Here is a 27,889-nt window from a genome sequence, read left to right as displayed (position 1 = left end):
CTGAAGCGAAAATTTCCTATCAATTTCAATGGAAGCTGCTCGTAAGAAATTCAGGAATTTGATAGACTCCTTCCCTATTCTTTCAGGGTATTTCTCCAGGATCTTCAAAATCACCCTTAAGGTAGCACTGAACAAGTTCATTCCCCACTGCTGCTTTGACCAACTCGATGTACCTGGTACTGCAATGCACACACTTACCAAGGAAAAAGTAATTGAATTTAACAAAAATCTCCTCATTCAGGAGCTTGCAACCCCAAAACCTCACACTTTCTGTTAAGCTGGGATGAGCGTGCACTGTCAGGATGGCCGAGCGGTCTAAGGCGCTGCGTTCAGGTCGCAGTCTCCTCTGGAGGCGTGGGTTCGAATCCCACTTCTGACAAGGAGCTGTTCTTTTCGAAACCCACTGGGACAGAGGCCTGGGCAAGCTGCTTGCAGGGGTTCCCTGCTTGAGCAGGCATTGGACCAGATGACCTCTAGGGGTCCCTTCCAACCTCAACCATCCCGTGAGATTCTGTTACGTGTCAACATAATGTTACCTCTGTGTGGAATTGGGTGCTATTAGGGAAGTTGTTGGAAAATAATTTTATCTAGAAGTCCATCCACCATTCCATTTTTAAAAAGAACTCCATATACTTAATACTTACAGTCAAACTTGAGGACCCAACATCCAGTCAGAACAGCCATCATACATTTGACGGTGCTTGGCATCGGAACGTCAGGGATAACAAGATGAGTTACTAGGGAAAAGATTACACCAGGAGAAATAAAAGCACAAAAATCAGAACCATGCCTGAAAAGCAATCAATTACTATTTAAGAATAAGCTGGAATTCATTTGTACTGGAAAGAGTGGTTGTGATTTTTGAGACTAAGCTACAAATACGTAGAAGTGCTATTACAGGTTTTGTGGGTTTCAACATGTTCTTGCTGTGCAAAAGGGAAGTCACATTTTTACAGCTCTAAGCTAACACTTAGATCTTAGAAGAAGGCTTGGGTTTATGGGGTGTTTTCATCAATCCTTTTAAAATTATCTGACTCTGACAAGGATCTTACTGTGGGATCTCACTGTTTTAACACAAAGCTAACAGAACTCAACTCAACTCTGGAGCAGTATTCAGGGTGTGAAGGGATGCAGGGGAAAAATTACCTTAGCATTTCCTTCACAAACGGAAGCATCACTCCAAAGAAAACTTAATAGGAAGGATTAACACCCCCAAAAAGAAAGAAGTGAACCCAGTAATTCAGCTTCATCACCTTAATAAAGAACACCAAAATCTGAAGGAAGGTAGCACATAAGCAGAAAGTTGTCAACTGTCAGTGATACACTGCCAAGAGGCACCATTTACATAAGGTTTCTAGAAGGTAAAAAGCTTTTAGGGTGTCTCATATGAGCAGAGAATTTAATGATGCTAAGAAGTGTAAAGAGAAGAGGTCTCTGAGCAAGATTTACGGATTTTAAATAACAGGCAGTATCTTGCCAGACTGTGGCTCCCCAAGAAGTCTCCTGCCCCAGGAACCACAAAGGCTTAATGTGTTTACATGCAACACACCACACCATTATTCGACTATTGCTATAACTGCAGTTATTTAATAATGATAAAAAGATTTGTTGCAGCCAGGATCCATGGATAAAGTGCAGAACTGTAATTATTTATCACATTTGGACAGAGACATTTCAGCATAACTACATACCTGTGCTGTTAAATTCGGTGCACCTTCGAGCCTTCAGGACTGTCACTAGCTTGTTCAGCAGTTTCTGTTGCTCTGAACTAAGACTGCTCCCCAGTATGCCAAGAGGCCCATCTCTTGCCTGGCTTGTGCTTTGTGACTGCATGAAGAGAGAATCCTATGTAAAGCTGAGTGTTTGGGAACAAAGAAAGCAACTAACTTGCTTGGCAGCTTTATTTAATAAAGAGTAAGCATTCTGAAAAACAATTCATGGCAAGCTTAGTGGACAGTGTCCATAATTAAATCTCTATAAAAAAACAGTTTCAGAGATAAAAGCTTGACGTTAGAGGTGCTTTATTTAGTTTATGGAAGTTAACAAAACTGGCTTGTGCATCAGCCTTTTTTGTTCTCTCTTTTTTTTTTTTTTTTTTTTTTAAGAAGACTGCTGTGTGCACATTTAGCTGGTTGAACATTATGTAAACAGCCCTGCTGACTGCAGCGTTGGAGGAAGAGAAAAATTTCCCAATAAAATAATAAAATCTCCTTCTTGTAGGGAAGTGTGAGTTACCTGTATAATTAACATCTGCATTTTCTTTTACTGAGAAGTCCCTAATACATTGCTGTGGGAATAATGAATGGTTAAGTTTAATTCAGATTAATTCAAATGATGATGATTGATCAAGTTTCATGCTGATAAGGGTGTGATACTTCAGCTCCTGGGTCTTGGTATGTACTCCCAGATCCCACAGTACATACCTTTGAGACCCAGGTACCCTAAAGCCTCAAGTTTTGGATCAAGTCCTCCATGTGAGCTGGTGGTAACCTTCCACTGGGCACACACTCATCCCAAAGCCAATGTAAAATCTGTTTAGCTTGTGACAGAAGAGCTGTGTTGTCTTGCATTTGCTGCAGTCATACTTTTGTTGTTGTAGCTGCAACAGTTTTCTTTTGGCCAACAGACATTTTACTACCTCAGTGGGGTGGGATCATAGCAGGCTGTACACCCTGAAGTAGATTAGGACTGCTTGTGTCAGCCAGCTCAGTTTAATCACATTTCATTAGGGAGCACAAAGCATTTCAAAATTATAAGTCCAGACAACTTGTTTTTGGTCACAAATCCATAGAAGTCTTTGGCAAAATTAAAAAAAAAAAAAATGATACCCCCAAAGCTGTTTTCAGCTACTGAGCTGATATCTTCATTGCTGGACAATTGACAATATTGAATTGATGCAAGAAAAGCAGGTGGAGCAAGGACCACCACTGTTTTCAGGCAGTTTGGCAAATAGAGCAAATTTAAATATGCAGAAAAATACCAACAGCAAAGTTCAATAAACAATAGCTCAGGAATAACTGGATTTATTCTTCTACAATGAAGCCCCACTGCAAGAAATATCTTTCACTTTCCCAGATATAGCTACTATAATGCCAAATACCACAGCTTGTAAGTGTCCTGCATGTAGGCTGGAAATACTAAACAAGGTCCCCAACCTATTTTAAATCCCCCTGTAAAGGCAGGGACTTAAATAATCTACACAGGACCAAGCCTTCATCACTTACAGCATAAACTTAGGTGTTTTTTTTGTTTGTTTGTTTGTTCTTTTAAGTAAAAAAACCCACCACACCAAACACTTACCTCAGACAGCTGGCTAAGTGAAAATGATTCATTCTTCACTGGTAACATTAGCACAGACTTCATCTTTTCACTCTCTGCATAGTCCACAGGCCGCAGACCAAATATATTACTGGCAAAACAAGCACAGATGGGTTTAAGTAAATAAAATGTGACTTGATTCTTAACTAACTGGGCACATTAGCTGGGTAGCTTCCCCACCACCACTTTCTTATTAATATGTAATTTCAGCTAAAAAAACACAAAGCTTCAAATAAGAACTGCATCCAAGACAGATGGATACTGAATTACAAGCTGCTGCATTCAGCTGAGGAATAAGGGACGTTCAGAGCACTGTGTTAAGTAAACCACAGTCCTTGTTACACTCTTTAGAGATGCATTGATATCATCCACAAGACCCAGAAATTTCAGCTTTAATCTTCTCATTGGCATCACAGAATGAAGAAAGCGCATTTTTGGCTTACCCCTTTGCCATCAAAGAAATACCAGAAGATTCTTCCAACTGTGCTAAACACTGGAGCTTGATGCAGTTACGCTTTTATGGGAAAAGCTATCTGCATTCTTCTTGGGAGCTGGAACTCCCTCCTACTTCCAGAATTTGAGTAAGCACCTTATTTTCCTTAGCATGCTGGTCCACAGAACACATTACAGCCAATTCATTCAAATTTGACTTGGTTTGGTAATTTTGTTGAAAACTATCCATCCTGTGTGGCATCTCGGTTATTAGACATGCTTCAAGACCCCTTCCCTCCCACATTCTTCTACCATCACTCAGACAGACATGATTTGCTATAAACACAACACCAAGCACAGGCACAGCTTCCATCTCCTCTTCACATGACGTTGCAGCTGCAGGACAGTAGCAAGCAGAGAAAAGTATGAAACCAGTGTAACTGTTGTTAACAAACAATCCTCTGCCAGCACTTCTGGGAGATATCCTGCTTGCTTTGCCCTTTGCAGGAATAATGCCTATTCTAGCTGATCCTCTTCTCCCCACCTCATGTAGCTCTGGCTCTTAAAAGGCACAAGAAGAGCTCATTATGAAGGGGAAGCTTGTCACAAGAACAAAGCCCTGGCCCGGTACCTGAAACCTGGCAACCTTCATCATCAAATGATGAAACATTTAAAGAGGTCAGAAAACTGCTGCATCTTTGAAGTGCTGTCTCTCAGCGAGCCACATGTTCCCATGCAGAGTGAGAATCCAGGAGGATTTACAGGGAATTCCACGTAAGGCCATAACCCAAGGCAGCCCCAACAGAAGCTCAGATCATTGAAGTCTCCACCCTGACTCAGCTGGAGGGCATTGGCCAGTGCACAGCTAAGAGCTGGGTCTGACCCCAGCTCCTTTCCGTGCTCCTGGCTGAGCACAGCTTGCTAACAAAAGCTCTTGGGAACACTACAATCCACAGAAATCCCACACAGGAGATCCTGGTATTTTACAATTTCTCCTTTCACATCATTGCCAAAGTTGAACTCTCCAGTGTTAATAATGAGCAAAGAGCCAGCCTAATACAAATTCTGCAGACTAAAAGATAATTGGTTAAAGCTCAGCCCAGGCCTGGGAGTTGTAGCCCATTAAATATTGTCATGCTGTTCCTGCTTTGCCATGCATCATCAGGATAGCTTTTGCCTTTTCTTTAAATAAGGGTCACACTCCACTCAGACTGCTGTAGGACAGCTCCTCTGAACAATGCTTCCAGAGAAACAACAGCGGCACGTACACTGAAGTCATCTTTAGGCTAGATGGCTGACCTTCCACTGGGAAAAAAGTGGGAGGGAAAAGAAACCACGGCATGTTAGTTGGAGAGATTTGGGGGTGTGTCCCCCCCTAAAGTTACAGTAAGATCCTTGACCACTGAAAAAACACTTCATGAATGCTTACCTTCAGGCCAACACAATTAAATATACGTGTTTACATTCAACAAATATGTTTTGCTAATTAAACTGCACAACTAGGAGCCCAAGCTACTCTCCTGCTATTCACTTAACTGTTTCTTCATCTCTCCCTTCCCAGGTTTCAGAACATTTTAATCTCTTCTTACCAGAGCACTGCAGAATGCTGTCCTGTCATTTTGCAGCAAAGAACTACCAGCTAGTCACAGGACGTTAAGGTCACACGGTTAAAGTGAACCGTGACAAGCCTGTGAGATCACATCTGAAAAAAATGCACAACAGCCCAAGCGATGGGCTTAAGTGTTGTGGATATCTGTATCAAAGCAGCTTGCTGACCTTAAAGAAAGCGAAGAAAGGGGAGCCAAAAGGTGAGAAATGCTTTTACAAAATAAAACTAAGATGAGGAACACATCCAGACAACAGATTTTAAGTATGGTATTGTTTTAATCCATGCCTCCTGTTCAAAGAGGACAAAAAACATCGTTCTATTTTACTTCGGCACCCACTAACCACCCAAGAAATGACCATAAGCAGAAAGAAAACACGTCTCTGTTCAGCTGGTACAATTATTGATGTACCTAAGGAACCTTTTTTAATATGGTAGGAACATACATTGGTTCTTAAACCTATGAGCAGGTTTGGCAAAAAAGATGTGCTCAAATCTGTCTTTATTCAACCAAGCTGAAGAATGAGACCCTCCACCTTGTTCAGGAGTAAAAAATTGATCCAATTTGTGAAGTAAAAGCGAGTGGCAAACACATTAGGTCCATTCTGTCACAGAAACAGCTTTTTTTTTTTTTTTCCTACAAATATCAGTACCCGCTTATCTCTCCCTAATCTAGGTCTGGGTTTGTTGTGAATGGGTCCAGTCCATGTGGCCACTGAGCAGGACGAGTCCCACCCTCAGAGGGAAGAGAGCCAATTGTGTCTCTAAGACAGAAATAAACATCTCTGGTGCTTATGCCAGAATACAAGGTCTCCAAGGCATACTTCTTTCTACCAGAGTGTAAGCGGGCTTCCTATAAGTTGATTTAAACATTCAAGGGTCAGATGTACCCTTTGATGCAAACATTCTCTTATTAGTCACTCATCAAGGCAGCGAATAGTCAGCAGAGGGCTCTCAGGGCTAGAACAAATTCCCATCAAAGAGTGGGATATCTGTGCTGAGAACAAAGAGGAGCCCAACGAAGAGCAACTCAATATCAGTTGCTGAGCATGACTTAGTTGAGATGACAGGTGATATCTTAAGGACTGACAGATCAAAGAACTTTCTATGAGAAGCTTTAAAAATGGGATTCGGTTCAAGGTGCAACACCGCTGAAGTCTTAGCTGGAAAGTCCACAGAGCTGAATTGCTGTAGTCAAAAAGAAAGGCAAGTTACCTTCTAAATGTTTCAGGAAGCTTTCAGGAAACAAGTGACCACAAGCAAGCAATCACTATGTAATACTTCCTAATCATGAGTTTTTAGCTGCTACACTTTGACACCAAATATTATTTGCTGTTCCATAGCTGACCAAAGCCCAGGCTTTATCCCAGCCCCAGAGGAGAACTCAGTACTGAAGGGAAGACTTGCAGCCAGGTGCCAGCACAGCCCCAAAAACACCAATCCCCATGGGGAAATCTGTTTAGTTTTGGTCTCTCCCATGTCAGCATTCACATCTGAGTGGGTAAATTAGCAAAAAATTTTGATTCTGACAAAAGGAAAAATGAAGTCATGTAGGCAGAAGGACCATCTTACACACCCAAACAGGGCTAGGGTTTCCAATTAACCTGCCCTCAGCAGGAGGCTCCAATCTTGCACGTAGCCAGTGAAGTCCCTGCACTGTCCTGACTGAGAAAAAGCAAAGTTACGTGTCATGGGTCCAACAGCTCCTGGAATTACTCTTAGGTTTTAATAGCTTTTACCTCTCTGCCATTCATAATTGGGGACTGCAGTCTATCCCTAAGCACTCCCACAGGCTTATTGAGAATCAGATTCAACTATTCAAAGACAGCTAACATCTTAAAAAATAGGGCAACAACATTTTTTACTAATGCTAAACTTATTGTGCATGAAGAACTGGCAAGATAGCCCATTTGAGTGAAAGCATTTAGGAAGTACTGTGAAATTGCAAATGCACAGATCTAATTTTTCAAATCACTTGGCTTGCTGTGAAGCAAGGAAAAAAGACAGAAGTTGAGAGAGTGAGCACATGAAAAAAGCTATAAAAATATAAATTAGCTATGTGTAGGAGATTAACTTACAAAAATTAACTAGACCAGTGGGACAATTAATAGGTCCACTGGTCCATATAATATTTTTCATTTGCAGTTCATGTCTTTCCCAGTCAGTGAAAACTTTGACTGGTAAATGAAGTGCCACAACTACTAAACCTTACAGATTTCCAAAAAGTTATTTTGCCAAGGAACACTGAAATCCTAGGATAGCTTTCTGGAAAGAAGTGTACCTCTCACTTGTTTTCCCTTAGTCCAAAAGACACGCAGCTGCTCCATATGGTATGGTTCCTTCTCATATTAACATACAAGGGAGAGGAAGAGACTGGACTGACATACATTCAGAATGAGATGTTCTGGATGTGTCTGCAAACCTGGCCACCTAAATCTGAAGTAGCAAAGCCTCAGCTCTCCGATGGCTAGGCTTGTGCTGCTATCTGTGTGCTTCATGAATTGAGGCTCATGGAAAAGCAGCTGTGTTTGCTCCCAGGCAAATCTTACATCCCTCTACAGCCCAGTAGATCTTACCTGCCTTGAGGCCTGCAGTTAAACACCATCCAACTTTACAATAATATTTTATCTTGCACAATCAAGCATCACAGTAAAATTCAAAACTACTGCTCTAAGCAGGCTATTTAACATAAGCTTTGCTTTTATTCCAATAGATTAACTCCCCAGCACACGGGGGACATTAAAACACAACTGAGTTATTTCTACGGTCAAAACAGCTGCAAGACATCAGCCACTTGTGGGGAGTTTGATGTTATATATCCCAGATAACATCTGAATACATTTATCTTGCTCACAATTTACTCAGGTTAGCTAAAGAAAGAGAGTAACCACAGTGAAATACTCAAATGTTTCCCCTCCCCTCCCCCGCAAGGTAATGAATCACTATAATATGCTAGGGTAAAGAGGGCCCTCTCCTGGGCTGAAAGTTAGATTACTGAGCACCTGGAGGAGCCCACGCAACGACCAAAATGAATTTCATAAAAAGACTTAATGCAAAGATTTAGTAGTTCAGCAAAATTTGTTTGGGATAGTCCTAGCTTACACACTGCGTGCCTTTAAAGTTAAGGCACTCCTCAGTTACACTCCTAAGTAAAACAAATGTTTGAGAGTGCCTGCAAGTTCTGTTCATCACTGCTCAACTTCCACTTTAAATATCCTACAGTCAGAACGTGGAGATTGTTAAATCCTATATTAAGTACAAAGAGGGCAGTTATAACTAATCATCCCCAAAAGACAACTATATTTGCATTATCTGTAGCGATCACCCTGTTATCGCCTCCTGTTTTTACAGCTGTGGTCTGCAGGTCTCAGGGATCCAGGAAAACACTCTGAAGAAAAGCAAGCTTCTTGTCAGAGTTGTGACTTCATTGTAAGGATTCCTGCAACCACTAGGAAAAAAAAAAACAACTTCTATACTGAAGAGGTTTCAAATCCACTTACCTAGAAAAATCCAACCACTGTTTAATTAGTACTATACCTTCCAGAGTTACTGGCAGGAAAAAAACACTAAGATTTGCAAAGTCATGGTCCTGGCAAGGATCAGAGCCCAATTTGTTGAAAACTAGCAGGGCTCTGTCAAACAGGGAGGCATAAAACATTTTCAGAAGGCTCAGCCATGTTGTTCTTATTTATATTGTTTCTTGATAACATTTGGAAGAGGTCAGTAAAACCTTACTATTCAAGCCTGAACACTTCACTTTTAGATCCCTTCCTCTTTACGTCTCTCACGCTCTCTGTAAAATGGAAAAAGCATCCTCACCTCATCACTACAGTAGGAACATGCACAGTAACACTTCAGCAAGGGAGAGAGAATCTTCTACAGAAGATCTGGAGGCCTCACTTTTTCCAGAGGAGGGCGGACTGGATTTTTGCCAAAGGAATGAAACAGATCAAGGAAGACTAGATACGTTCCCCAAAAGATTTTAAGAAAAAAAAACATAAATATATATATTTATAAACACCACATGGTAGTGATTCCAAGCACCCTGGAGATTAAGTCAAGAACACTGCATATTTAGAAGTGGATAAGAAGCCATTTGTGATGCTTAAAAGTACTGCAAGCAGCAGCTAGTTGCAAGCTGTGACCTACCCTGTGTCACGCTGTTTTAATATACAACTAAATATTACCTATATCCGGGGAAAGCCAAGCTAGAATTTCAGATTTACATAAATCTTTCCGTCCGTGATTAAAAAGCTCCTGTTTCAATAGAAGGTCATGTTTGCTAATGCAGAATGAGCTGAAATAGGCTCGGCTTCATCTCAGTTTGTCTAAGCACATGCGGTAGAGGCTAAGGCTAAGATGAGAGCTGAAAAGCCCACTGCTGGCATTTGGAGTCTCTGCCACGCCAATCCTCCATGCGTAAGTCCTGTCAAAAGCCTGCAAAGCTGGTGTCTGTGCTACACTTTCAAACACCAGGCAGACAAGTGGGAAGTGTCACCCAACTGGAGACTGATACTCAAGTGGTTTGAAAATGAGTTTCTGAAGTTGTCAGCTTAAGGCATAATGTGGTGGTCTTTGTTGTTCAAGAACAAAGTGAAGATGAACAACTCAACCTTGTTTTACTTGTTTACAGTTTTGGTGGTTTATTTTGTGTGGGGTTTTTCCCTTCTCTTCTCCAACTCCCATGTTTTCAAGACCAGGATTGTTTTTGCAAACCCTGCGCTTTTCCTCAGAACACCTCAGTTCTGCAATCTTTGAGAGTGAATATTGTGAGTTGAAGTGATTAAGCTGAATGTGTTTATGTTCCTTTATGCTCCTGGCAAGGAAATTCATGTCATGCAAGACTTCATCCTGTCTTGTTACTTTATACACACACACCCCTATTGACATGTGTTAGACTCAATTTTTATATATAAAGCTCCTGGCATAACAGCAATGCTACAACACCTAAAACTACATTTAGCACCTGATATAATAAGAGTTTGCAGGGTTATTCCTTACCTAACATACACTTTAGCACTTCCTATACATAAATGCCAAAATCTTCAGCAGGAATATCAACACAGATTCACTGAGAATGTGCCTAAGCCTTTTAGGAATTAGGAAGCGCACCAAGGATTAGTGCTTTGAAATGACAAAAAAAAAAAAAAAAAAAAGAAAAAAACCTTCACAAACCTCGGTTTGTCTACGCCACTTAACAAGTTAAAAGGGACTGGACTGAAACACCCTCTGCTAGCACGTAGTGTAAGGAAAGTAAAAGAGAAAAACAGCTGTAGCAGTTCAAAGCTCATATAGTTCGGCATCCTGTATCTGACAGTAGCTGTAACAAGATGCCAACAGAAAAGGGTGAAAATTGGGTAAATATGTTTTGTTACTTTCCTACTTTGGTCTCCAATTCTCCAGCTACTTATGACATTCTCAGAAAAGCTTCAGACAAAGTTCAAATGGAAACATCTACCTTGAAAAGGGGGATACAAGCATAACAGAACACGCATTTTACACCACCGCCACCACTTCTAATAATCACATCTATTACTAGCTTTGCTTCTTATTTACTTACCACACACCCCAGAGGCTGCAGATGGTGCCCCAACTAAAGTAACTTTTCACATCTACTTACACTGCATCACGGGAGGCCCCGTGCAGAAGCAGCAGCTCAGCAATGCTCACGTGCCCGTTCTTGACAGCATCGTGCAGGGGCGAGTCGTTCTGATAGCCCGTGGTGTTCACCAGTGCTTTGTGCTGCAGCAGCAGCTCCACCACCTCTTTGTGCCCGTGGTTACACGCCTCATGCTAGGAGGGGAAGGCCACAAGCAGTAAGGAAAGCAAACTCAAGCGGAACACAGTTCAGAGCAGGTACCTCTGTCACACCAGCCAACGCATTCAGACACCTCTCAGCAGAAGGCCAGGGAAGACAAGGCAAGGATTCTGCATTAAGTTCCTGACATGAATTAACCTTGAAACCTGGCACTAACAGCAAGCCTAGAGAGGAGCTGAACAAAGGCCAACTGTGTGCAAATTAGACCAGAGAGAACAAAGCCTCCCTGCTTACAGACTCACTCAAAAGTACTCTTTGGGAGAGAAAGAAGTCATCACCGAAAAAAACTTATTTACTGTAATTCAAGTATGCAATACTTTTTCATTTAACCACTTCATATATTTCCTAAATCGTAAAGGAAAACACCAAGGGCATCAAGAACCCATAAAACATCTAAATTATCTGCAATTGATCCTTTTGTAGTTAGCATAGATACATTTTCTGCATTTGCAGAATCTCAGGCAGATTGCTGGCACGTTCTAACCTAGCAAGGCAGAGGTGGATTTGGCAGATCAATAGTTGCTAATAATAAGGTTTTACACTTTATCATTTCTCCACCTTGCACAATTCTTTGTCAGGTAAGTGTGTATAAAGGGAAGCAAAATATGAGAGTAGGGAGGGAATTAAAAGTGAGAGAGGGACAGATGGCAAGAAATCTACAACTCACCAGCGGTGTCCAGCCAGCATTGTCCTTAACATTGGGATCTGCCCCGTTTTGCAGCAGCTGTTCAACAGCTCCTAAGTCACCCTGCAAAAGTGAGAAATAATGGTTATCATTAAAAGGTAAGGAAGATTCAGAACTGTAAGATGCAGAACTGTTGTCTCTGTCTAAGTCTACCTGCAGTAAAAACACAATGGTATAAGTCTTCCATTTAGAAATCGTCAGGGTAACAAAACCTCAACTGGTTTGGAACCACTATTTCTCATTGCTGCTCATTTAAAAGCACCTACTTACTTCACACAAATATTTTAAAACTAAAAATCAGGTGCATAAGAGCCCTAACTCAGAATCCTGAAATAGGCAGGTTTGTGCTGATTACTATCCGCACACTAGAATTGACTGCAAGGTTAAGATCAGGAAGGTTTGTTCAGAAGTTGCTTCTCATTCCGACTGGATGTTTTGTCTTTTACATCTAAATAACTGTCTAGAAAATGCATAGATGAAATAGATTAATAAGCCTGACAAGCTGCTAGAAATTTTTCCCCACTAATCAAAAGAAAAAGGATTTCTATTTTACACTAAAATTACTACCCACGTTGAATCTTCCAGAAACTTTCTCTGACAGTTACTCTAAAAAACAGTTTTCATTTGATTTTTGGAAAAAAAAAAAAAGCCACATTCAGGTTTTACTATAACCAAGAAAATGCATGTGGAAAATACAAGAAACTGATGCAGAGATTATAGAAAAAGGAAAGAGGCCAAGCAGAAATAAGATGAAGGAAGCAACTGGGGAGAATTTGTGAATGTGAGGCTTTGATGTTCCTAAAGGCAAGCAGAAAACAAAGTTAGCGATAAGATTGGATCGTGTACAGGTGCAACTATAAATAGGCAAGGAGAAGCCTCCTGCAGAAGCTGAGGCAAGGAAATCTCTGCAGTGCAGGTCTTAAAGCAAGAAAAGAGTTCATTCTATAATACAGAGTTCTGTGCCCTCATGCAGTGGCAAGTCAAGGAATCCCTGTTATTCCACAGCATACCTCAGGAAGAAGGGAGAAAATAATAAATTAAACCTTAAATACAACAAAAAATAAATTTAATCCCATTTTTTGTTACCAAGAAACACGGCTGATAAATAGAATAGCTTTAATCTGCGCTCCTTAGAGAAAATATTAAGTGATCAAACTCTGCTCAACAGAAATAAATCCAGCAAGCAACAAATGTAAACTCCAAATTCACCAAAAAAAAGCGCTGAGAATCGCCTATTTAAACTGTCAAGCAAATTAACACGAGGGAAGCCTCGTGCATTATATTCACAGCCTGGATGTCCCAGCAAAACATTACATTTCAGAGCAATTAAAGCGTGTGCTGCTGCTGGAGTACTTTATGGTTGCAAGGTAACAGACACGCATCAAGTCTCGATAGTTATTCAGAAGCAGCTAAGACAGTGATCAGCATCAGATCTTCTCCTACAGAGAGAAGATACAATTATCTATAATAAGCGAGATCTGAGCTTATCATTTAAAGTTAAGTTTGCAAACACGTTCGGCAAGGGTTTGACATTTCAACAGTACTCCTTTAGAGCAGGAAGCATAGCTAATAATTTGTGTGGGCACTGGCGTATCAGAGCTTTTCAGAAGAGCAATGTAAATGTTGATTTGTAAAGCATCACTGGAGTTTTATCAAAGGAAGCGTCGTTGGCGTGGACAAACAGTACAGCATCTGCAGAACGAAAACCAGGTCTAAGACAAAATTAGGAGACTGGCATTTTGCTGTTACAGAAGAAAAATCTGTCGTTGCCTCGGGTGGAAATGGAAGCTGCTCTCCACAAGTGGCATTGCACAACCAGAGGGGCAGCAGGGACAGGAAGCTCTCAGTGCAGCCCATCAGGATTACAAGTGGCACTTTAAGAACATCGTTCAGAGCCTCAAAATTAAAAGAAACGTAGCCAGAAATTAAGTGTTAAACTCACATCTATGCCATATGCTAGGAGGACATGCCTTCGTCCCCTAAGAAGCTCTCCAGTTGGATATTATATCGTGAGCATTTAGCTAAAATAATTTCACGAAGCAGAGCCTTAGCAGATCTGCTTCGTGTTAGAGCCCTGCGAGCAAGGAGGGTCACCGGCACCTGACGGCGATCCCAAGAGTAGCAATGACCCTTTGGCACGTTCACCAGGTCTATCAAAGTTGGCAGAATTTGTTGCATGTGTGAAGTCAGTCCGTGTTTTGCACAATTTTAAATGCGAGAGGACAAGCACCCAGGAGGGCTAAGTCCCAGCTGCAAATGCCAACATACCAGACTTCTTTCCTCCCCAAGCAGGAAAGCAGAAGAGACTCCACCAATCCCCAGCTATCGCTTTGAGATATCCAGTTCAAAAATGCTTCCTAAAATTATTCTCCAACTAATATTGAAATGGATTTTGTCCATGCTCCCGTGAGTTTCCTTATCCCAGCAAGACAAGTCAGAGCCCTAACTACACCAGATAGCAGTAAGAGGAGCCTAAGAGCTTGTCTTGGCAGTCTGTAGCAAGAGTGGAAACAACTGGAGATGCTGCTGCTTCTGAAATTGTCCAGAGGACAAACACCATGTAGAAGAATGCTATCTGGAACAGTTCTCAGGGAAGCACTCGTTTTTAAATCTCATTATCGATGAAGGATTACAACCAGCTTCTGAAGAGGCTGGAACCACCGCAGAATGTAGAATTATTTGCTTGGAAGCAGTAAAGCAAAGGACATTTGAAGCTCGTAACCAACCTTATGTACAGTGACAACAAAACAATGCATTGGGTTGGCTCTTCCTCTGCTCCAGCTTAAGGGAGCTCTGAAAATCTCAGAAGCTGGAAAGGCAGTGGGGCCATCTGTTGGCAGGTCTAGAAGACAGCGTGGCATTAATCTGCACAGAGAAAGGTGTTTACACAGCTTTAAAAGCACGCCCCCTCCCAGGGAGAGTCCAGCGCCTGCAGATGCTGATGGCAGAAGTCCAGGAAACTCGGCTTGGACCAGGTTTTGTTCCCCAAAAGTCACCTTTAAATTAAGTTCCTGAAAATATTCTACCAGCTCAGAGAAGAGACCCAAAGAATTAGGGCAGTAGATGAAGGCAGCTAAAAAGCTGCACCACATCGACCGAGTGCTTCTCCCTTTGTTTGCAAAGGTAAATGAGAAACTTCAAGCTTTAGGTCAAACAAATGAGAAAAAACACCTTTCAAACCCAAATACATTTGCTTGTTAGGATATGGCACAGCAGGAGGAAAACTAGGTTATTTACAGCTCACGCTAAGTGGTTAAAGAGGACAAAAAGTGAATTACAGAGTAATTGTGAATGCTCCGACTGTTTCCAGGAAACAGGGAGCTTCTCACCTCAGATTTAGAGAAATTATTTCTCTATCCACGACAGGAGCAACGGTAAAGGCAATCTGGTTATAAGAGGAAAGATACTGAGAGGAAGATGTCTGCTGGCCTGGGAGCCTGGAACATCCTTGAGACATGCAGCTGGCATCCTCCAAGTGCAGCTGGGTACCTGACAACCTGAAACATCCTGAAACGCCCTTGATAAGCTCAAAAAAGCTGCACTAATCATCAGCAGCAGCTGAAAAAAACAGAAGTAAGAATCAGACTGGGAAGGCAAAAACTGATCTAAGAAAATACAAACCCAACAACATCTATTGGCTGCTCCAGGTGGAAAAACAGAAGTCAGCAACAGGGTGCTGCTGTCCTATACACCCCTTAGGTCCCTAAAAATACACAAGCAACTGTCTACCAAAAGCAGAGCATCTCTCCAAGAGCTTTCCCTGCAAGAACCTCTCCAAACGAGGTCTCCTGGACAGCCGAGGATGCCTGGCTGACACCAGACCCCGTGACGCAGCTCATCACTGAACCAAACTTCAGCCCACTGTCACTGGCCCTGCTCCTGGGAGCAGTTTGGTCAGAACTGTGCCAGCAGCACTTTGAAATAATATCAATAAGCACGTATCTAGGGAATTAAACTAAATATAGGCTTGCTTTACTAGTGGTAATTTGGGGTAACTTGCAATAAATCACTGTAAAGAAATAAAACTTCTTTGTGCTTGTATGTTGCAGAATGCGAGGAGCCCACTGTCACCACGTTTCCATACCCACGTGTGAGATGCGTGAGTGGCTGGTACCAAAAGCAAGGGATTGCACAGCTGGCTCGGGCAGCGATACCTGGAAAAGGATCCCAGCCGATGTGGTGGCAGCTGATGCTCACAACACCTCCCTTCGCGCTCTGATGTGCTGTGACACAGCCAGTAACAAAGCAATAAAAAGGAAGAACAGCCTCCCAGGCTCACAAGGAATTATCTAATAGTTATTGCAGCGCTAAGTATAATGAATATGAAGGGTCCAGCAGTGCGTGCTGACCACAGGTGAAGCCTCCTGAAATCCCTCCCAGCCAGAGCTGCCAGATCTAAAGGGCTCCTGGAGCACGAGGCAACCACAACTGGTCCTTCTGGCTGGAAACAAAAGCCAAAACCTTCTCCCAGCCACCCTGGTGCCCTCCTTCCTCCTCATTCCTCCCTGCCCAGCCCCAGCAACCCCACTCGGGCTGGGCAGAAGAAAGGCAGCCACGACCAAGACCTGAAATGCTGTACCAAAGTACAAAAAAAATGATTTCTGCACTAAATTTAAGACTCTGTACTAACTAGGTAAATAATACTGTGCTGCAATTAATTGTCACATGTGTAAGAGCTGGCACTGTGAACAACTCATTATTTTATTGGGGAAAAAACACTGTTATAGGGAAGGGCTGATGGGGACAACCTACCACCAGTTTAGAATATTAGGAGTGCAGGAGGTCACGTTTTGCATCCTTACTAATTGGAAGTTTTTACCGTTAATGACCATGGAGGAAGATGAACACAACTGCTGTCTGCTGTGGGAAGAGACACGTTTATTTCAAGTTAGTAGGGTAACCCTGCGTGGAGCTCACCCACGCTGGAATCTTTCTCGAGAACCATTTTGGTTTCTCTGAGCTTCTCACTCGGGTAAGAGTAGTAAATGGGGACAATCCCTCAGAACTGGTTGAAACAGCACAATACACTTAATTTTAATGCCCCGTAACGTTGTTAATTATCTTTTAAGGAAGAAAAAAGTTGATGAGCTTTCGTTACATTCAGAGTATTAGACCCTAACAGCTAATGAAAATGGTACAGATATTTATTTTTCTAATTAATTGAGTCCTAGAGAATAAGACTGTTTCACTGTGGGGACAGGGTGGCTGTTCTAAGACTGTTTCTCACTACACACAGGGAAAAATATTGCTGGCTGTGGAAACAAGGAGAAAAATCCACCTGTAGCACAACTGGAAGAGAAATATAGGAAAACTTCTGGAAACCAAAGATCTGACAGGGCTATTTTTAAAGGCACAATGGGAATATGCATACAGGATAAAACCCAGTATTTTCAAGACCAGCTTCTTTGAGAACACATTCATCAGCCCTGGCACTTGTTACGTGTAATAGCAAGGCTCCTGCACCTAGCAATCTAGCAACACTCGGCTTATAATGAAGACACTTGCATGCAATAAGAGGTTTTCTTGCAGTTGGCACACGCTCCCAGCAGATTCGTGGTGATGAACCACTATTACCTATTCACTGCTGTGCAAAGTAAAAATTAGCAAACTCCATCACAAGTAGTTCTCTGGAAAGACCCAGTCCTCACGTCTCCTCATCCGTATTACCTGCTTTTACAGACAAGGAGCTGAGGTTCACACAGCAAAAGAGCTTCCTCAGTTGCATCAAAAGTTTAGTAGCTAGAAACTGATACGAGGAAATTAAGACCAAAACCAAAGGACCACTCTCCTCGCCTTATTTTAACTAGATTTAAAGGGATATGATAACTTTGGGATCACCCCAGAGCCCTATGTAGTTAACCATGCCTTTACCAAAGAGCATCTCGGTACAAACAAAGGAGCTTTACACAGCCGAGCCAGTGAGGAACAGAAACTACTTCCCCTCTTGCTCAACGATTGAAAACGTTAAAAAAGAAACCCAAATGAATTCACTCACAGGACTGAAATAGCATTTATTCAGGTGCCTGCCCACCCCACTGCCTCAGCACAGCTGGAGCTCAGCATTTCAGCCCACTGAGGCAGAATGTAGCCCTGCACCGGTCCCAAGAGGCTACACTACCAACCTTGGCCAGCTGTACCATGTTTATTTGCCTCTACAGTACCAACTGCCTGATTTTTCCTCCTTTATCTTCAAAACGCTCTGCAATGCAAAGCCTGGCACATCACTCTACCCCGAGTCTCACAGCAGGCTGCAGTGATGCTCTCCTTTCTGGGATGAGGAACTTGTGTGCCACAGAAGGATGGGGTGTGCTGCTGGAAGCCACACCTGTGTGAAGACTTGTCAAGGCAGCTCAGCTTTTGGAACCAGTCGCAACAGTATTCTTTAGAAATTCCCAGAAAGTTGGGGAAGAATAATTTGTAAACAGTGCTTTAATAAAGAGGAATACAGAAGCCTTATGAAGAGAAGTGGCAAGATCTATCCTTTAAAGCTCTTGAGTCCTATGAGGACAATGTTTCATTTTCTCCTCCCTAATTCAGTATTAATGGCATCGAGTAAGAGATTTGAACTCAACTCAGCCCAGCTGCCACTTCCATTTAAAAAGGTCTCATGTGCAGCAGGAGTGGCTTATTAGAGTGCCTTTGAAAGAGGACACAGTTATTTATCAAGAACAGCCTTTGTCTCGACAAATAGAAGTGCTGTATAAATGTCAGGACGCTTATAGGTGAATCAATTCTACCAGCACAGGCAGTTTATTAACAAGACGCTATTTCTATATTATGATTTAGCACAAAGTACATTCAAATTGCCAGAATACAAATTCTTTGCGATGCCCTCGCAGAAAAGAGCTGCCATATTAATGCGTTTGATGAGTCTGACTGTAAGCTTTCAGCTTACCCCACGTGTGTGTAGCTTTTAAGCAGTAAGAGGGAAGGCTAACCCTTGCAAAGGGCAAAGCCCGCGGTGTTTTATCCCAGCAGAATTTGGCTAGGCCAATAACTTGCAGCGAGGTGAGTAGCAGGTGTCACTGAATAATATTGATCCTACATAAAAGCAAAAAGTCTCCTGAGAATAGCTCAGCTCTGCTCGTGCTCCCTCTCCCTCATGAGGACAGCACAGGGCTTAGCATGGAAATCCCGTGGTGCCGTTTTTTGAGCCTTCTGAGCTGCCACTACCATCAGATGGGGATCTCAGTGATTACAAAAAACTTACTGAAATTGCACGGTCATCTTCATGTCAGTAATTCAAATCCTGCCCTGACGGACTGACCAGGTCAAGTTAAACCGACCGAGATCACTCAGGGAGATCTGGAATTCCTAGTAGTTCTCCTTGCAAAAGGTCACAGAGACCCCTTCCCAGCACAGGAAGCCACAACATTGGAATGGGTATTGCTTCCCAGAGCCCAAAGGCAGAACTGACACTGTGATACACTGAGATATTCTCCAGTATGACATCTTCGATCATTCCAACAGCCATTTCTTTCTGAAGGCACAGAAAGAGGTTGCAAGCTCCTCACTAAACACAAAGACCCCAGAGTGAGCTTTCCCCACAAAGCCAGGATGCAGTGAAGTGGTTTTCAGGATATTTTTAAATACAACACCATCTTTTTAGATCCATTTAGAGCTGAGACAGAAGATGACAGCCCTACCTTGATGGAAGCGACGTGGAGCAAAGTCTCTCCTTTGTAATTCCTTCGGGCAACAGCATTAGCTCCACCAGGGGACTTGAACACAGAAGGACTGTGTGGTGTTCCTACTTGACTACACGCCTTGGAAGTAGAGGGAGTAGAAGGAGATTTGGGAAACGAAGGACTATTCATTGCTGCAGAGTTTCTTGTCTTCATCGCAGTGCCAGCGAGCTTTGATCCAGAGGAGGAAACCTGAACGGGTGTCTTAGGTTCAGTCACTTGGGAGATGGGGCTGCCCTGAGGCGACTCCTCCAAGCAAGCCGCCTGCCTGCCTGCACTCCCACTGCTGCTCCCCTCAGCTCTTCGGGACCTTTTAGTCTGAGATGAAACTGGGAGGCTGGATTGCTCCCTTCCACGTTTCAAAGGCGTAGTTTCATTTCCTATCGACGGGGATTCCTCCGCAGCACAAGTTTTTTCCTTGCTGACATGTGCAGGACGGGCATCCAAGCTATTATCTTTCTCCTCTGAGGCTTTTACCTCTGGTGAAATTTCTAATTTCTCCACGTTTGTGCTGGAGTCAGCTTCCTTTAGAGGCTCCTGTGGAAGCGTCTCTTCGGGGCTATCAGGCTCTGGAGTGCACAGGACGACTGGCTGGCTACAAATGGTCACACACTTTTCCTTGGAAGTCTTCTCCTCAGCTCCTCCTTTCTGCTCAGGTTTCCCTAGGCCCCACACTTTGTTGATGTCTGCTAGATGTTTTTTCTTCATCTTCTTACTCTGCCTCTGCACTGGCTTTTTTGTTGGCTTGGGTTTTTCGTGAGGAGGGGAAGGAAAGAAATGATAAGCTGAAGATGGGTCTTGGCAAGGGCCATCGCTTTTAGTCTTAGGCTGACCCTTGTTCAGGACGCACCGAATCTTCCTGCTTCTCGGGCTGAACCACATTTTTATCTGTTCCTTCTTACTCTTGTTCCCAGAGTCGGAGCCTGTTGGTGTGGATATGCATTCTGTTGAATCTAAGCGGAGAAGGGAAGAGGAAAAATAATTTAGAGTACTCTTCAGCAGAACACCTCAAAGGAAGAAAAGAGATCAGAATAACAACAACCATGAGAGCCGATGACATGTTAGTAAATAGAACCTCTGATTGCCTTCATTTCTTCTGAAGACACACAATGGCTTGCAAACAACTGGCACTGCCAACAGAAGAAGAAAAAAACCACTGGAGTTTGGGGATCCCAGTGCAGCTAGAGCTATCTGCTGGGCAGGCAAGCATCCAGGCAGAGAAATGCCATCAGCTCTCTGGGTTCAGAGGGCAGCACGTGCACACGGGATTTCTGACCAAATTGTACAGAGGAGAGAAGCTGCTTCCCTCCCCAAGCAGTCTTTGGCAGCAGGTTTAACAAAGTAGCCTCTGCACGTATACAAGAGCACAGAAACAATTTTCTAAAGAGATATTACAGTTCATCTGAAGAAAAACACAAAGAGTAACTGTAATCAATCAAAACCAAAATGCTTATACCAATGTTAAACGTTCCTGACAAAGGTTGGCTAATTCTACAGATGCAGGAGGTGAGTCAGAGGAATACACAAAACCTACAAGCAATTTGTCCTCTCGTTTCAGCCCTTACTTCTTGGTAGTAAATAGCTCCAAGTAATTTTTTTTTTTATTTTTTTTTTTAAGATCTCAAGCACTTTAAAAATACGCAATAGAACAGTTTCATAAGTCACACTGCACAGCATATAGCAAATCAATAGCCAAGATGACAGAGGAACACCCTGTACATGAAGCAGCAGCTGAGACCAAGGGCTACAGACGTCCCCTCAGTGGCCACCGAATCACAAAATCACCTTCACACACGGAGGAGATTGTCCCTGAGCCTTCTTTTCTCCAGGCTGAACAGCCCCAGCTCGCTCAGCCTCTCCTCCAGGAGAGCTGCTCCAGTCCCTTCATCATTTCTGCAGCCCTTCGCTGGGCTTGCTCCTGGAGCTCCAGGTCTCTCCTGTACCAGGACCCCAAGACAGGGCACAGCACGCTCACATTTTTCTTTGAAAGGAACGTTTCAAGGTTAAACGTTTCCTCGTTTTTGATTTAAACTAACCTACTTACCCCTTGAATTAAAATAGGTTCCGAAGCACGAGGAGATTTAGCTAGAGGGATATGCAAGGCATCAGACCAAAAGTGTCTTTAAGAATAGAGCTTGAGGCAAGCTAATCAATCATTTAGTTATTTAACAAAAAACACACCGTACAGGCAAGATAATTGCCAAGTACAGAACTGCAGCTATTTGCTTTTCCTTCAGGGCTGGGCTTGGTGCAAGCAGAATAAAAGGACTGAAATGGAGGCTGAAATCTCATAACTCACCAGCCTTCAGGAAGATATCATATCCAATTTCATTCTGACAATAACATCAGGGGAAAAAAAAAAGAGCTTGATTGCAAACAGATGCAAAATATAAGACAGTTACTATTTACTTGTCTTGCCTGCACTGTTTACACAACCAGCGATTCCCTTCTAAAATATTTACCTTGCTAGGACTATCAGTCATCTCCAAGTAAGGAACAAGAATGAAATCAGCCTGCAAAAGTAATTTGTCCGACAATTTGGTGATGGCCAGAATTCTTTTTGATGTGTAGAGCACGCTAAGACTTGAAAGTCAAGAGACAAATGCAATCAAAGGCGCTGTCCTTCAGATGTAGGATCTAAAGCAGCGTAACACAATTAAGTATTTACACTGGAAGCTCTGTATATGCCACTTCTGGCAGCCAGAAAGCTTGTGAAAAATCAACCATGAGGGTTCTTAAACGGATCTGCTCATTGCTGGTTGCTCAGTGGGGACTTACCAGCCAGATTACTAAAAACCTGCTGAAAATACACCAAATAAATGCTTTTCTGGGATTATTTTTCCTCACATGCAACCACTTGCCATGGAAAAGAACAGGGGAAGCACTCGGGAACATGCCTAAAAGGCCATCCAGACTGCAAAGATCTCCCTGCACGCATCCAGAGGCTGGCTGTGCAAACCTAGGGAAGCTCCTGCTACTTCTGCCAGGATGTTTGATGTCTCCAAAGGTAATAAGGACAAACGGCAGATCTGCCCTCCCTGAAAATCCTGTCCTTCAAGGGATCTGAGCCGGGAGAGAAAAAGGCAGTGCTGAGAAACTAAAAGGAAGCTGTTACAGTTTAATATGTAAATGTTCGTTTATAGAAAGCGGGCATTATCTGGTAGCTAAGTGCGCTCAGTTCAACTACCTTCAGAGAAAATTGCTCGTAGAAAAATTGATCCAAAGGAATTCTTTCCTGTCTCCAAGTTGGAAGCCAATCAACGGAGCCTGCATCTCAACAGGGATGAAAAAGTGACTGTGGATGATTAAGATTTAATTGGCTTATTAATACATAACAAGTTTCCCCATAAATTTATTTTTAGAGATTCATTGAGACAAGGTAAATCAGTGGAGCATGACTTACTAATTCTCTATTTTAAGCATTTGCTCTGGTGTAAAGAGTATCCACAATAGCAGTATCAGAACCAGCCTAAAAAAAAATACTATTTATTTACTTACCAATGGCTACACACTAACCATAACATCCATATACACACTATTAACTAAATGCTTTCTAAATTAGGCTTCTTCGCACACAACAAACACAAGTTTCTTAATGCTAACAGTTAATAGAATTCAATTTCTTGAGTATTGAAAGGGCTGAGAGTAGACAAAAAATAGGAGATGTGTGGTGCCTTGCAACTGGAGAACTACATTTCCAAGTTTTGCTGTAGTGCAATAACAGACTAGAGCAGGAAAAAAGGAGCAATTAGAAAATGTGGTTTAGCTATCATTAATCTGCATCAAAGGAATATAATGATGCACATTGTGTGCCTTTCAAATTATTCTCTATTATGGGTTTCAGAACAGAAGTTGAGAAATCTCTTTGACAAACTAGTCCCTTATTAAAAATCAAAGGGAAGTGCTTTGGTACCATCTGTGCAACATTAGTGCCTTCACTGAAGAATGATTATTTTGCAAGTTAAGTATTCAACACGGGGGGGAGGGGAGGGGGGGAGGGAGAAATTCCAGCTATTCAAAAAACTCAGCTTTAGCTATTATGAAAAATGTCACAGCACACATGAAACGCAGTGCAGTCCCTTACAACAGGAGTTCAGCGTCCTCCCCTCCACGTCAGGAAATGAGAAACTCAACTGTGATACTATAAAGGCTAATCAAAAGTTAATTTCTCCTCCTGTCCACAGGCATCAACACAAGCTTCAGAAGATTTGACCAACACCTGCGAAGTTCTAGCTGTGTACAAGAAGAGGATGGGGGGAAAGAAAAATAACACGCTTTGTGACTGTTGGAGTGAGGCAGATGACATTATAAAGAATGAAGTAAAATCACCTCCAAGTGGTTGTTGGGATAATTTACGGCAATTCCTTCCTAAAGAATACCACCCAAACATCTGAAGTATTTAGAAACTCGTTTTCAAGAGCATCTGTCAATGAACCGCCTTCACCTCTAGTATGCCAGATACTATGTCCATGATTCAACAAGTTCTTACTAATTACCCACCGTAATTACTGTAATTTCATATATTGTAGTGTAAATGCAAGGAGTAAGTTTCACTTGAAAAGGAAATCAGAAATAGTGGGGGGAAAGCCTTGCAAATTCTGCAGGAAGGTAGACAAGAGAGTGAAATAATCCAAAGATTAATGTTTTTCCTCCTCCCAAAGGAGACGGGGACGCTTCTACCCTGCACAAGATTAGAAGTGGAATAATACCTATATTATTAATACTGATCATCAGCTGTTACAAAAATAACCATGCTCTTGGGAGAAAGATGCTATCATCTCTCTGCTAGAAAGTTTGGAGACATCTGCAAAATGTGTAAGTGATAAGCCACAGAGTACTTCCACACGTTGGAGGTTTTAATCAAACACGTTCTTAGTTCTATAAAATAAAGCATTCTTGATACTTTCCTGGCCAGACTAAAAAAAAAAAAATACAAAAAAAACAACACCCTTCCAATTTGGAACTTATTCTGAGATAAATAAACCATGAATTAAAAGATTACTTCTCCATCTGATGTTGCCACAACTGACTACGTGTTGTTGCCAGCAAGGTTCCTTTCAACACGCATTTCATTGGGGTATTTTTCACATAAGGTAGGAAACTTCTTTAGAAAAATTGAGCTTTAAAAAAAAAAAATACAACAACAAAAAAATAGATTTTCTCTATTAAAACCAGCAATTAAGAACTGTATGAATGAAACTTTGGACAGCAAGACATGCCCATGCAGATTTACCAGCCTAATTTGAGCTGGTATGCTTGGCATGCTGTAGCTAATTGCTTGCATGTCCAAGGCTGTTTCAACATAAAGTAACACAAATTTGTTTGTGTTTGTCCAGCACTGAAATGAAACTGGAAGATTCAAACACATCTCATCAAAAATGGTGATAATGTCCTAAACCGCTCTGTCAACATTCACAGTGGCACTTCTCCCAATCTGGTTTAAGCCCTTCCTTCTCTGTCTTGAGGAAGAGAACGCTGCTTAGACTGAAACGTTGGCCTTGCTAATAAAAATATAACAATATCAACAATGGTTTCCAAAGCTAGTGCATTTGAAGTGTGTGGAATGAATGCTTGTTCCATAATAAAGGCACAAAATAAAGAGCCAACACAATGCCTTGCCACAGACCTTGGTCCATGTAAGTTTCTCAACCTTGGTCCTTGCCATCTCTCAATGCTTCAAACATCCAGGTCTATACAGAGAAGAAGCATTCCTTTTTCTCCTGTCTTTTGTGTTGATAAACAACACCAAGGCTTTGTTAGTGAGTTATTCTACCTCAGATGAGAAACAAATAAATAATAATAGTAATAACTTTAAGCAACAGCAGACTGTCCAATCCTGACTTTATTTTCTCACCTGTATGTCCACCAACAAAAGTCCCAGGGAAAAGAGTCCTCTTCTTTTCAAGGAGGCTTCCTTTTTTTGTTGTTGTTGTTGGTTGGTTTGTTTCTTTGGTTGTGAGGTTGTGCTTTAATTATTTATTAAGCTAGCCTACCTCCAAAAATCTTAGTGGCTTTTGCTGAATTGGCACCTATGGAGCTGTTATCCCATCAGCCACAATTCTCAAGACGTCTTGGACTTGGCAACATTAGAGCTAAAGGCTGGGGCGCAGATATCCCATCTATGAAACCAGTTGGATTCCCACCATCCTTGTAAAGGTACAGAGGCGGACAGTCAGAAGGGCAGGCTGCTCTTCTTCCCTTGCTACATGCTACGGGTCTAACATCTCTAATGAATTAATTAGTTTTCAGACTCAGAATTTGCTACTGATAGTTTGCATTTATTTTCTATACAATTCCAGGCCCCTTCTGTTTGCAAATTCCTCTCTAGTGATCCCCCAACAGTATTCTGTAGTGTCACCTGTTGTACTTCCCTTTAAAAGGGAAGTGTGAGCTGCTTTGTGCAAACTGTCCTGAATTATTTGCTGCTGCTTTTTATAACAACCAAAAAAAGCTATCCTTATCCCACCTTACCCCAGCAGAGCACCAGGTGAGATCTCTCTTCACGTACACCATGGAACCAGCTGGGTACATGGATTTTTACACTTGAAGTGTTCAATGTGTGAGCTTAAATATCATTTCAACCATAGCAGTTCTGTGCATTTCTGAAGACAACACACGGATCTTACTAGGCTCCAAGACCCATCTTCTCGGATTAAAAAAGGTTAGTGTGACTCATTTTCATCAGAAACTTCAGTGTCAACAACAACGTTCTCAGACAAATGCCTCTAGAAAAGCCACAATTGTCTCAAAACTAGACACATAAATATGCAAAACAGAAAAAACAAATGTATGAAGAGATCCCCATTTCAACTCCTTTTCAACTGCTTCATTTCCTTTCCTCCATAGAAGGATTGTTTTTTTTTAGTGTGCCTCTTTGACTGGAAGATAAAAATACAATTTCTGACCTTCTAACAGAAGGAGAGAAGAAAACATCGTTGACGGGAACATAGCAAAAGTAGTGCTGTAAGAACTTGAAAGCAGCTTCTGAACAAGAAAAGCCCCGATTCTCCAAACTCAAACATATTTCACTTTGTATATATTAAGTTCAAGACATACGTCTATGGGAAGTGACAGATTTGCCAGAGATGTGAGTGACAAAACTTCCTAAAGGATTTGTTCTCAGAAACCTGAAGCTACAGCATCCTGTGATTTGCCATAGTACGAGACAACTGATTGTTGTTAGCCCTGTGCTCATTTACCTGTGTCTGAACCATTTACGGCTATGAATCTGGGAGACTTTTCCCCTTATCCTCACTACAAAACATCCAGAAGACCACTGATGTTAATACAGGGCAAAGACTAAGTACGACAGAAAGCTCCCACATGAGCTCATAATTTTAGCTCCAAATAAAACGCTTGTAAGCTTCCATTTCGAGCCAGCCTTTAAGTCACAATAAAAATTGTGATATCACGTTAAGGAACGATAAAAGGACCTGATCTTGCTCTGTGCTTTAGCCACACCACACAAAGCTTGTTTTCGAAGAGCTATGGGACTGAATGCATTATTTAACTTGTAGCACAGTGAAATTTCAGACCAATTTGTAAGAGTTACTCCAGCCATAAGTTCTGCAAAACGTCTAAACAGTATCAATAATCGTAACAGGCTGTATGTTAAATGCTGCATTTTAGCATTACAAGTAGCTCTTCTCAGAGATTCTCCTGCAGCTAGATTTTCAACAAGCCTTCACCACTTAAAATGTTTCCCTGAAATCCCATTTAAGCTATCATCTACAGTTTTCTATGCTCCGGAAGATTTTATATCTCTATAAAATGTATTCCTATGCAGTTGGACATAGGCTTCCAGTCTCATCACTTCAATCTATTTTGATGCCAATAATGAGCTACATCGTTATTGAACACGAAGGTGCTGATGGGATTAGACTTAGAAAAAGAATCCTTTATTTAGACAAACACATTAGGAAGCAACAATGAAGAAAGAATTACTTTCTCTGCATCTGACAGCTAAATGAATGTTTTCTAAAACTTGGTATTACATAAAATGCTCCTCTCTGGGCTTACAGAAGAGACACATTCACCTACGCTCGTTTCACTTCATTTTTCCCTACTTTCACAATCAGCCTGAAATTTGATAGAGATGAATTCCCGGAGCACAATCTCTGCAATCTTCTAGCACAGTCAGCAGTGACAAAATGCCATTGTAGCAGACTAGCTGATTGTTTGGGTCTGGAATAAAATAAATGAATTAAGACTCGCCTCCTTCTCTCTTTAGGCAGGGGGCAAGGAGAGGCTTTCCGTGTGCAAAAACCCACAGCTGAAAATTACTGGGACACCATGCACGTCCTGGTGCACAGGTAGGTGAGAGGTGTGATAATATATGCCTTAAT

General features: G+C 42.0%; 1 protein-coding gene and 1 non-coding gene across 2 annotated transcripts in view; one reads left to right on the top strand and one right to left on the bottom strand.

Annotated features, from left to right (window-relative positions):
* Positions 1-27,889, bottom strand: part of BARD1 (BRCA1 associated RING domain 1) — a 50,314-nt gene that overhangs the window by 18,057 nt on the left and 4,368 nt on the right. Inside the window, exons 4-9 of the mRNA XM_027461153.3 lie at positions 19,506-20,497; positions 11,842-11,922; positions 10,977-11,149; positions 3,301-3,409; positions 1,692-1,827; positions 645-737 (exon numbers count right to left, since the gene is read on the bottom strand). Coding sequence (XP_027316954.3) covers positions 645-737; positions 1,692-1,827; positions 3,301-3,409; positions 10,977-11,149; positions 11,842-11,922; positions 19,506-20,497 — 1,584 coding nt within the window. The remainder of the gene's footprint in view (positions 1-644; positions 738-1,691; positions 1,828-3,300; positions 3,410-10,976; positions 11,150-11,841; positions 11,923-19,505; positions 20,498-27,889) is intronic.
* TRNAL-CAG (transfer RNA leucine (anticodon CAG)) lies at positions 297-379 on the top strand. Its single transcript has one exon. It is a non-coding gene; the product is annotated as a tRNA-Leu (tRNA).

This window comes from Anas platyrhynchos, chromosome 7 (assembly GCF_047663525.1).
Source record: "Anas platyrhynchos isolate ZD024472 breed Pekin duck chromosome 7, IASCAAS_PekinDuck_T2T, whole genome shotgun sequence".
Classification (NCBI taxonomy): Eukaryota; Metazoa; Chordata; class Aves; order Anseriformes; family Anatidae; genus Anas; species Anas platyrhynchos.
Note: the sequence above shows the minus strand (reverse complement) of the source record. Positions and strands in the feature narration are given on the sequence as shown.